The 12,394-nt window shown below is 40.9% G+C and overlaps 1 protein-coding gene across 1 annotated transcript; it reads left to right on the forward strand.

Annotated features, from left to right (window-relative positions):
* Window positions 1–57: 57 nt before the first annotated feature.
* LOC132149538 (protein Wiz-like) lies at window positions 58–11,789 on the forward strand. Its single transcript, XM_059558863.1, has 13 exons — window positions 58–1,542; window positions 2,490–2,678; window positions 3,105–3,572; window positions 3,716–4,084; window positions 6,533–6,673; window positions 7,147–7,698; window positions 7,864–8,325; window positions 8,447–8,926; window positions 9,046–9,579; window positions 9,918–10,129; window positions 10,247–10,538; window positions 10,632–10,794; window positions 11,237–11,789. The coding sequence occupies exons 1-13, from the start codon at window positions 135–137 to the stop codon at window positions 11,547–11,549; spliced, it is 5,583 nt and encodes a 1,860-aa protein (XP_059414846.1). The 5' UTR covers window positions 58–134; the 3' UTR covers window positions 11,550–11,789.
* The last annotated feature ends 605 nt before the right edge of the window (window positions 11,790–12,394 follow it).

Here is a 12,394-nt window from a genome sequence, read left to right on the forward strand (position 1 = left end):
ATCATATAAAAAAATGACTTAAGTCAATAAAACCTTTTTGCTGTTTACTTGCAGTGGAACAAGACAAAGTGAGTCATCTACCAGATACTACACCAAAAGATGGATGCCAAAAAGAAGAGAAAACTGAGCAGAAAATGCTTAATAGTAGAGGGCGGAAAGAGAAGAACACCAAAGAGACAGATGTATACACCTTCCCAGGAGACTCTGAGCCAGAGAGTCCACCGCCTGGACCTTGGGCGCACTGCACCTTCATCCAGCGCCGAAGAAAAAAGAGGGCTATATTGAGGCCTTTCTCTGGCTTAGACACTTGGCAACACACAACGGCAACCGGCAGAAGGACCAGAGGAAAACCCTTAGGATCAAAGGAGCATAGGAAAACCACAAAGGTTGGGGAAAGTAAGTTCAAATTTAAAGAGGAAGAGGAAGAGAAGGTACGAGGAAGGCAAAGGTCAGTAGTTCATCACCAACTGGATGGAGACCTCTCCCAAGATATTTTTACATGTGTAGAATGTAGCATTTACTTCAAGAAACGTACCCATCTACGTGAACACATGCGAGAGCATGGCCAGGTCGGTGGATCTGGGAAGAATTTGCAATTTGGAGAGAAAGACTCTTGGAGTGGACTTCTTAATAAAAATGCTTTTGAATGCATAGAGTGTGGTCTGGAGTTTGTAGACAAGGTATTGCTGCAAGATCACCAGCAATGCCACGAGGAGTCACGGCAGCAAATCCTTGAAGAGATTGGAAAATTAAAGGAGGGGGACAAGGGGGTGGCAGAGCAAGCAAGTTGCAGTAAGGCAATGGAGCCAGTCATCCAAGAGTCAACGGAGGTCAGCCAGTTTGTGTGTCTTAAGTGCAACTTTAGCTCTGATTTGCCTCAAGAATTTGCTGAGCATGCCAAGATGCACAACACCCGAACAAGGGCTGGTGTCTATCGAACTTCACCCCGATTTCAGCAGAAGTCCTGCAAGAAAGGACAGGTTCAGTCCTCTGCAGCTGCTACATCAACTTTTGTCACATCTCCTCTCAACAAGAGGTACCCCATCCGAACATCAAAAAAATCTAAAGAAACACAGCCTGAAAGTGGCCCTTCACAGGTGGACTCTAGTTCATTGTCTTGCCAAAATGCTTCTACAACCCCAGGGGAGGCCACAGACCAACCTGGTAAAGCAAGTTTGAATGACAACACAGACCCGGTTGAGGAGTTGAGACAAACCGAAGAGGCCAGGACAACTGTGGCTAATCTCGTGAAAGAGAATGTTCCACAACTTCAGCATCTCATGTCATCTCTGCCAAATCAAAGGGCTGCTCCACGTCGTAAGGATGTGGCATTCAAGAGCATAGGGAATAAATGCACAATCCGGGCTAAAAGGGGTAAACGTGGGCGCACAAGAGCGAGTACAAGACTGGATCCTAAATCCACCCTTACTCCCATTATGAAAAAACGAGTCCAAATCTCGAACCAGACTGAAGATAAGGGCCAGACAGAAGACATTCCAACACCAGAACCAGAACATGATCCAAAACAAGACTCCAAAAAAGGTACGTCAATATCAGGTTGTAACACCAAGACCAGTCATTGCTTAGCCTTGTAGCTAAACTGTCAAGGTGGTAACAACGGCAAGACTTCAGTGCCCAAAGAACAGAAATATAAAGTATATATAACTGTATATAAAACTTGAATGCCATAAAAGTTGCTTTGGATAAGGTGTTTGCCAAAAGCATAAATGTAAATGTAGTAAGTAAATGTTAACACTTGTCATTATCAACCGTATTTCTGTCAAATAAACTAGATTTACCACTGCAACAGTTACATACTGAAAAAGAGAGGTTGTAAACATTCATAAACTACTGATATATTTACTATTAATTTTTTGAAAAGATCTGTATTTTACATTAATTTCTCACCATCTCTTTATAACATTGTCACATTAAATAATGCTGTCATTAAACACCACAATAGAAGAATGACAATTTGCCTTCACAACTCCAATTTCATACTGGCAAAATCTGAATAAATACATGACCTGTTCTTCTGTCTTTTGTCTTGTAGTGAAGCATGTATATGTGTATATGCACTGTATGTATTTTTGTGCTATTGTGATGCCTGGAATCAATGTGCCAGAATCATCCTTGAACCAAAATTTGTTTAGGGCAACTTCCTGTTTGATTGGCCGCTGGTTAAAGGAGTGTGGTGACTCTCCCCATTCCATTGGCCAGTTATTATAATTGTGTTTGAGGAGTTACTTCCTGTTCCATTGGCCAGTGCTCACTATTAGCCACTGCCGGTGGTGTACAGACTTTCTTCCTTCAACATTTTTCCAAACAGTAAACCGAATCAGTGGCCATAGTCAGCAAAGACCAATACTTGAATGGGGGGCAAATGGCAAGCCTTGAAATTCTAGAAGTTCTCATAAGTCATGCTTGGCCATAAACTTGGGGAAATCCCAGGTTTCACCCTGGTCTGAACCTGGTCCCTTCCCCTGCAGACCCTGTGGAGGTACCTGCCCTGGCCTTGCAGCTGAAGAACAGCTTCTCAGCCAGCCTCCGAGGGCCAGCAGAGAGGCTGGGGTTGCTTGAGGGGCAGCAAGCCCAGCTAAGAAACAAGTTGCCCCTCATCCTCATAGAGTTTCTCAGCTCTGACCTCCAAACTCCCCTCTCATGCAGCAAGGTGATGGGTGAGTGATGAGCAGAGCCATAGAGATCTTAAATGGTTGCAGAGTAGTCAGGCCAAGCTGTTCCTTTTGTTTACAATGAGCCCAAAAATAGAATTCTGTCATCATTTACTAAACACAATGTTCCAAACCCATATGACAATCTTTCTTCCATGCAACACAAAAGGAGAAATTCTCCTTCCACAAAAGAAAGTCATTCAAGTTTGGGACAACATGAGCATGAATAAAAGATGACAGACTTTCCATTTTAGATCAACTGTTCCATTAACTCAGCTTGTCACCATTCTCATTGCATCCCAGATACATTTTGTTTGCATTTAACCTTGAAATTGTGGAATATTAGTCTTGATATTTTGTTTGTTTGTTTGTTTGTTTTTTATAACTGTTGAACACTTTGTGACACCACATTATGACCACTCCCCACCCCAGGGATGGAGCCACCTGCAAATGATCCAGATCTCAAATCCAACTCCTCCTCACAAAAGAAGAACAGCAAAAAGCTTGAAGCACAGGAGGAACCCAAAGTCAAAGTCAAATCTGATAGTCAGGAGAAGAGTGTAGAAGGCAAACTTGTTGCTGCAAAGCTAGAGGATGATGAGGATGATGATGATGATGATATTAATGCTGATGAAGATGAAGAGGATGTTGTCAATCGCCTTATTGGTGCATTAACTGAGGAAGATTATGATGATGATGATAGAGAGGGGTTGTTGAAGAATGTGGAAAGAAAATGCCCTTATTGCTCGGATCGATTCCATAATGGCATCGGACTAGCCAATCATATTAGGGGTCACCTGAACAGAGTGGGTGTTAGTTACAATGTAAGGCACTTTATCTCCCCAGAAGAGGTCAATGCTATTGAGAAGAAATTCTCCTATCAGAAAAAGAAGAAAAAAGGTGAGGTGTTTGTAAATGTAAATTTAGATGCTCTTTACCTACTATTTTTTAATGTTTATAATCTTGATGTCTCATAAGAGTTTAACAGAAACAATGGCTTATATAACTTGTTTTGATGCTCTTCTCTCCATTACCTCCTCTAGTCGCCAACTTTGACCCATCAACCTTCAGTGTAATGAGATGTGAGTTCTGCAGTGCTGGCTTTGACACCAGGGCTGGTCTCTCCAGTCATGCCCGAGCCCATCTGAGAGACTTTGGCATCACCAACTGGGAAGTCACAGTTTCTCCCATTAACATTCTCCGAGAGCTTTTTGCCAAGCATCCAGATCTTGTTCTACCTACTGCCATCACTCATACTCTCCAGTCAGATCAAGAACAAAACTCTGATGAGGAGCAAGAGAGCAGGAAAGACATGAAGGATGAGGAGAACATGACAGCAGAACCCGCCACTCTTTCTTCTGACTCTCCAAAACTGCGCTGGAAGGAAGAACACAGTATCAGTGAATTGGAGGGTAAGTGTATGGAATTTACTTCTGTTTGATTTTGAATTTTAAAAATTGTAAAAGATTAAGCCATGAGGAATGTAATAGTTCTCAGTTGCTGAATTCTTTATATAACTGCAAAATGTTTGTTAGAAAAGTATGATGCACAAAGTTTTTACAAATGTATTATATAAAACATATTTAAGAGTCTGCATTATTTCTCAAATGCAAGCTTATTTGTACAAAAGGTCAGATATTCTTTGATTATTTTGATGCTCTATGAAACAAAGTAATGCTAGAGAACAAATGTTTTTTTTTGGTCAAATTTGTGGAGTCCATACTTATGTCATGTGCATGCTGTCATTAAAGCAAAAGAAGGATTATGTAAAATAGTTAAGAAACATTATTGTAAAAATCTGAAATGTTAGTCATAATGTCATTTCTCATGGAAATGTAAAATCACTAGTGGGCTTAGTCTAGTTCCACTTTTTGATCACTTTTTTTGTGTCTTGTTTAAATCATGTTTAAATAGTCTTTTCAAAGGTTGATGAAACAATATGTTCATACATAAATTGTGTAGCTACTTACTCAAAAGTTGATTTTTCATTAAATAAATAGCCTTTACCTCATCTGCTTTCAAAAGTTTAAAATACACTAAAAAGAAACCTCAAAAGCTTGTGCATGCCTTGGGATTTTTGTGCAGTTGTGAAAGCAGTTGTAAAGATATTTGTATGGTGCAGAACACTTGCTAATTTCTTAATGAAATCTTCATCAATATAATTGATGTCTTGCTTTTAATATTTTGCCTATAGTCTCCGCCTTTATTCGGTTCGTCACGCCTGGTGCGTTAGTGCATGTGTGCGGGGCAAAATGGCTGCTTCCATCTCCCCGCAGACAAAAACAAAAGCGGAAAAACTGTCTGACTGTAGGTGCTGTAATAAGTACGATGCGCTGCAGTCGCTGTATGGTGAGTGCGTGCACTTACGCGCCGTGCATGGGGATGCATGAGAGATTCAAGTTCTCTGAGCTTCGCCACTTTCAAGGCTTGCATGGCATGCAATCGTGTTAACATTTAAGAATCATACCCGATGCGCCTTTTAAATCACTGATGCCAACAATGATCCAGTGAGACAGAGTGCACGTAGACTCATTCCCCTACTGTCCGAACACTTTTCTATCTGAAAAGTGTCGATATGTGACATTTTGCGCTCAGGTGCTTAATAAAGGCAGTTTTTGATGTCCTGTGAAAATGACGGCTTCTTTTTGCATTTATGTCTTTATGATTCCCCAAATTAGAAGAAGTCTTCGCCATTTTATTTTACTTGTGGTGTTTTTTTTATGTTGGAATGGAGCGCACCAACGTTTCCTTTTTCTTGGTTCTTATGTCTTTTTCCGCGCACTTTCACAAAAACATTTTTGAAAATAAAGTGTCAGCGCTGCTTGTTTCGTTTTATGTTGGTCTGAATAAAATATTAAACGGTGGATGTTCGTGTTTAACTTATTGTATTTAATATCTTGAATTGTCGATTTGTTGTCTGGTTTTTTCACTTAGTGTATGCCATTACAGTGAATTTATGTTTTCAGTCTAAGCAGAAAAAGGGCTGATGTTGCTAGAAATGTGTCTAGGACAGATCAAATGATAGAACAGAAACGCCCAACGCAGGAACGCGTTCACAGTTTATTATATTGAATATGCTGAGAAGAGCAAGACCAGCAGGAGCTTCAAGAGAAAATCACTGTGTGCTGCTTCAATGTAGACCTTCTGAATTGACCTCTGGAGTGAATAAAGTATCAGTCTTTGTGTTCATCTAATTGTAAGACTCGAGAAATCAAAATAAAATGACTCTTAAGTCAGACCTACCTGTTGTTTTCTAATCCAGTTGGTTGCTGTTAGTCAGGAATGTTCTTTATAGTTTTACAAACTCTCAGTCATTAAGTTTAACTCCTTCCACAAATTGCAATCAACATTTTTTTTCTGTGCAATATGGTGGTTTAGGGTTAAATAAGAAATGAGGTAGAAAATGAGGTAGTCACAGATTAATTGAACTTTGGGCAAAATAATTGGGAGATTGAATGCTATGAAATATGATTGGAAATCATTACAGTTTATAATCTTAAAGGAAAACATTTATGTGGATTTTAAGGGCTATTAAAACCTTGAATTTTTATTTTTTATTCTTTTGCTAAAATAGACATCAAACTATATATTTTGTGATTGCCCTGTAAGTTTCTGTCCCCATAATGAGGAAAATATTTTGCAGATGTGTTTTAACAGGTAATCTTACCGAAGCAGCTGGCCAGGTAATTAAAGCATGAATATGTTAAATATAAAAAAAAATGTTAATTTAATTTATTCTATTTAGTTGAAGGTAAAGCTAGTTACAGTATGTTTAAGGGACATGTTCATTTGAGACATTGTTGGTTTTGACTACAATTAGCTCATTTAAAAAAAAATAGTCCCTATCTATGCATATACAGGTGGAGAGGAGGCAGAGGATGGAGAAGAAGAAGAGGAGCCCCAAATACCTGTTACAGATAAATTGGCCACAAGTCCAGGAGAAAAGACCCTGTTCTCTATTGAGGAAAGGAGCCCTGAATCCAAAGAGACAGACGCTATGGGTAATATGAATAAAATTTTAATCTCAAGTATTTTAATCTACTTTAAAAATAATAGATCACCCAAAAATGAAAACCCATTTACACACTAGCATGTTGTTCCAAATCTAAGGATATTCTTTAAAATTCACAGAAAAGAAAGAGATTCATACAGGTTTGGAATGACTTGATAGTTAGTAAATATGGACAGAAATTGTAATGTTTAAAAATGGTTTGAAAACATCTGAAGTTGCTAGTGTTAATTGCATGAACATGACTATTTGAGCTGATAGGATGAAATACAGTATTTTACATAACATTTTCCTTAATAGTCTGGTATGTCACTTTGATTTTCTGTCTTTTTACGTGACATTTTACACAAATTAGTTTTGATTTCCACAGTAGAGGTAAAGGTTTATTAACTCTGCATAGTGAATAAATTGAGAAAAGTGAGTAAGTGTAGACAGGTCCTGAATCACCATTTCTCTGTTTTCCAGGCTCTAACCTGTTGAAATGTGAGTTTTGTGGTGCTACCTTTGAGACTCGTCGTGGTTTGTCCAGCCATGCCCGTTCTCACCTACGGCAGCTCGGCATCAGCATGTCGGAGAACAGTGGTGCACCCATTGATCTCCTCTACCAGATCACTAAGGAACGCTCCATTGATGCTCACTTCACTGGCACCTCTTCTACTGTGGAGTCTCCTAAGAAGCCTCAGCACCATGCCCATATTGTTCCTATACCTAGCCCCACAAAAGATGTTGAAACTGAAGAAGGGCTGCAGGATACCAAGCCCACTGTCCCATTCTCTATTGCGGGTTCCACTATTAAAGTTTCCTCTTCCCCAACTACTCACTCTGCAGCTGGCTCTCTGCCTTCCTCTCCATCCTCCCCAGTACTGAGAAAGGCTCCCATCTCTTCCCTGCTACCTGTGTCTTTCCCACTGCGATCCCGGGAGCATAAGACCATAGGAAAGAACCAGTCTACAAATCATTCCAGTCCGAACAAACCATTCTGGGCACCGCAAGAGACGGATGCCCCTTTGAATCTTAGTAAGAACACATTTTATGTAGTAAATACTAATAAAGAGTTTCAACAAATTGTTTGTGATTTTGTTTTTGTAGTGTTGTGGTCATCAGTTTGTTCCTTTTGCACATTTATTATCTGTCCTTCTTACACTTCTTAAACTTGTCTGTTCCTCTCACACTCCTTTCTAGCAATGGACGTGGACTCTAAAGACATTATTTGCCAGTTGTGTGGTGCGTGGTTTGAAACAAGAAAAGGCCTGTCGAGCCATGCTCGTGCCCATTTGCGCCATTTTGGGATTGAGTACTCTGAATCCAAGGGCTCCCCCATTGACTTACTCAACCGGTTCATCTTGACTGATGACTTTAAACACAGAGCAAATTCTTTTCTCTCAGATGGTCCTGAGGACCTAAGGTCCCAGAAGAGCAGCATGACTTCCCTCCAACCCTCCACTTCCACTTCCTGTAAGAGATCCCTTCCCTCCAGCCCTGTCCTATATAAAATGGCAAATTCTTCTTTGAAGACAACCATTGGCTCCAAAGCTACATCCTCTTCTTCCCGCCCCTTATTGGGCCCACCTCCAAAGAAGCGGAAACCCTCTTCATTGCAAGTCCTTCGTTTCAGTAGTGGAGAAGTGATGTCTTTTCCTATAGGTAACAACTTTTATGTGTTTTTGCATGTCCTTGTCTATTGTTGGCTTCGTCAATTACGTAAGGTAATTTACACACCTAAACTGACTTAAGTCTGATAAAATGTTCTGTACAATTCTACCAGAGCCAATGAAAGATGTGGGCTGTGAATTCTGTGGAGAACTTTTTGAGAATCGCAAAGGCCTCTCCAGTCATGCCCGCTCCCATCTGCGCCAACTTGGGATCACCGAATGGTCTGTGAATGGCTCACCTATTGACACACTAAAAGAGATTATTGTTCGTCGAGGCCTACCTTCAATCATGCCTCTAAAGTCCCCCAAATCTCAGAGCCCAGGACTGTCTCGGCCAGGGAATGTGCTTGGGCGCCAGCCTTTGCACTTTGCCCAAACACCAAGCGATGATCAGCCTACTAACCGCAAAATGTCTCCTTCGACATCCACTGCCAGTTCTTCCCCAACCTTAGAGCTGGTTAAACTGAAACCAGAGCCTAAAATTGTAGAGATTACCATGAAAGAATCAGACATTGGAGTAAATGAAAGCTACAACCCAGAGTCACTACATTCCAGTTTAAACACTTCAGACAGTATTTATCCAGTCAACTTGGGTAGGTTTTCACACCTGTGATGTGTGTTTGTTTACTTTTAGCATTTTTATTTATCTTAATGGAAGCCTAAATCATTCCCAGCTCAATCTGTTGTCTTTTTACTCTCTATTATCCTACAGTTATGACTCAGGAGAAGGAACCTTCCCGTGATATTCGCTGTGAATTCTGTGGCGAATTCTTTGAAAACCGCAAAGGCCTCTCAAGCCATGCACGTTCACACTTGAGGCATATGGGTATCACAGAGTGGTCTGTGAATGGCTCGCCAATTGACACACTGTGGGAAGTCATGAGGAGGCAAGGCACTACCCCTGCATCTGTTGCCTTGGGCATAAAGGAGGAACCGGGACAGGATGGTGGGATTTCAATGAACAGTACAGGCTATCAGTCCTCTGCTCTGTCCCGTAAGTCACCTCTTAACCTGCTCCACTCTGGTTCACGCCTCCATAAGCATGGGCTGGGAAGCATTGCCTTATCCTCCAACTCACCTGTGGGGAAGATTTTTGGAGTGCCTCCGTTGAAGAAGAAGGTGATGTTGGAGGAGGGACCGCCAGGAGAAAAACTGCTCATCCAATCTAGAAACTTCTTGCCTCCCTCACAGGACTATTCATTTAAGGGTAAAACCTCAACGGAGAAGCATGGGGTAGGCCACATGGGTACGGGTATATTTTTACAAAACTCCTTATTTGGTTCTTCTCCATGGCATTGTTTTAAGACTATTTATTGTGCAGTGTCTGTTTTGCTTCCATGTTTGCAGAAGAATGACTCTCAAATAAATAAAAGACCCTAATTCAGAATTCCAAACTTAAAATAAAGCTGTTGGTGATTATAACAAAAAAAAAAATTTTAAAACTGACCTTATTTGCTTTCTTTAGACGTTTCTGGTCTTATTGTGAATTACACATTGTTTGCATGTTTGGCACATTATTTCTTCCTTGTTGTGCAAATAGTCACAAGAACAATGTGACTTCATCCTTTTGTTTTTCCTTTCCAGATGCCAGTTGTGAACTCTGTGGATTCTACTTTGAAAACCGGAAGGCGCTGGCCAGTCATGCTCGAGCACATTTACGACAGTTTGGCGTGACAGAATGGTGTGTAAATGGTTCACCTATCGAGACACTGAGTGCCTGGATACGCAGCCGTCCACAGAAGGCAGCAGAGATGCAGCAAAGTTATGCACAAGGAGCCCGTTATACCCAAAAGAAAGTATGAAAGCATCTTGAACAAATTTCTTACACAATTTTGTGATTCTTTACTACAACCCCCCCCCCCCCCCTCCCCACTGAAATTTCAGTTTTAATATCAATTATAATTTTTTTGCAGAGGTGCAGTTCCACTCTCTCACCGTCCTGCGACTCTGACCCTTCTTCAACTGTTTCCCAAAAGCCCACTGTGGCCAAGTGGGCATCTCTCACTTTGCCTCAAAAGAGAGCAGTTGGACGCGATGTCAACAGTTGTTCCTGGGGATTATCGTCACGGGGAACAGATACAAAAATCAGGAGTGGAACTTCCACTCAGCATGGCCTTATTCCACAGCCTGGCAGTCAGCGTTCCAATAATACCCTTCCACATGCGCAGGTGGCTCATAGTGAACTCAACGTGCGTTTGCCACGAGGTCTGAGTACAACTTTACCTTAATCTCTTCCTGTTCTCTTTTTCCCATCTACCTGCAAAATTGTACCTAATTTGCAGATTTCTTTCTCTTAAGGATTTGAGAGACGACCACTTAAACACCCGTCACATTCTGAAGGAGGGGAGGGAGAGAGTGGCCCCCCAAAGCCTCGCTCCAGTACCATTCCTGCCCTTGTGCCAAAGCCACCCTCCACCCGACTGGTTAGCCTTGTGGGTAAAATTTACTCACTCAAGTGTCGGTGAGTTCCATATTAGTTCTGTACTTGCATATTAGATCTATTCCATAACCGAATGAGCTGCCTTGATGTCTACTACCTACTTGTATGTTAACTTATATGGAGCCTTGTTAGTGACCTGTTTTGGAACAATCTAGAATGGTGGTAATGTTGCTAAGCTAAAAACATGATACTGCAATGAATATAAAGAATGCATAATACACATAAGTACTATGTACTTTTTAACATACTTTAATACTTTTCTCTGTTTAGTAATATTTATAATCATCTTATCTACAATTGTAGTAACTCCATGTGGAAACAAGCAGTAACCTTACTTCTCTCAGCTCTGATCATATTCATGTTCTTAGTGCCTTTTTGGTGTCTAGATTGTATGTTTAAAAGAGCTGTAAATGTGTAAGCTCTCAGCACCAGTTGTCATTTATTTGTAATTAATTTTTTTTAGGTTCTGTGACGTGGAGTTTCACGGCCCTCTCTCGGTACAGGAGGATTGGATCAGGCACCTACAGCAGCACATCCTCAATCTTAACTACAACAAGACTGCATCACGTGCAAATGACACTCCTGCCCAAAGTGATCCTCCTAATCCCAAGCCCGTAGTCTTAGCTGCTACCTCCACTTGCACTACATCCCCATCTGCACCCTCCCCAAAGCCTGCAACTATGCCCACATCAGCCTCTACACCTACACCCGCTCCCAACCAATCCTCCGTGGGGCAGCCGGCCACAGCAGAGCCACTTCCTTCTCCTGCTAATTAGGCCATGTGTCCTTCCTACATATGTATAAGATGTCATCATCTTCATCAGTTATTTCCATAATTTGTTTCTGTTTTACTCATCCTGATCATTTAAATCTTGATAAAAGGGAGAGATTTTTCAAAAAATCTCAGCTAGCGACCCACTTGCCCTGACCTACATCGCAAGCATCTGTTAAGATTCGTGTTGCCATGGCAGTTTTTATCTCCTTTTCATCTCGTAAGAATCGGTATTTATAAACAAGAAAAACAAAATGAACTCACGAAACTGTTTAGCTTACCAAATGTATTCTTAAGTTGACGACAGATCAGAGAATTACAATCAAAAAAGGCACAGATGTAAAACTCAAGCTTAAATGGTTTAGCTATGAAGCACTTAAATGAAAAGCCTTGACCCCTTGAAACAAAGCTTATCTGTTTCTAGCAATTGCAAGTTCAAAGTTTGTAACAGCGGGAATTGACTACAAGCTTGCACTGCCATGCAGTTACCAAAAAAATATGAAACACTCGTTTTAAGCAGACACCGATTCGTGTCTAAAGGGGACATGCCTTTTCTTTTTGGTTAACGATCCCACTGCAATCTTTGACGTTTTGATAATCTCATTTGAATCTTGCCACTTAGAGATGATGATCAAATTTGTCTGGAACCAGTTGCTGCTAAATATTTAAATAAGCTAAGCACACTTAGTTAAACGACCAACATTTGTACAATATGTGCATGCAAATTCTGTCATGCCTTCCAGTTGAATTCAACCATACGTATTTATGCCTCTGTTGCTTTTTCGGATGTCACATTATTTTGTAGCGCGTTTGCACAAGCTCATGCAATGCTTTGCATAATGCTTTGAT

This window comes from Carassius carassius, chromosome 9 (assembly GCF_963082965.1).
Source record: "Carassius carassius chromosome 9, fCarCar2.1, whole genome shotgun sequence".
Lineage (NCBI taxonomy): Eukaryota > Metazoa > Chordata > Actinopteri > Cypriniformes > Cyprinidae > Carassius > Carassius carassius.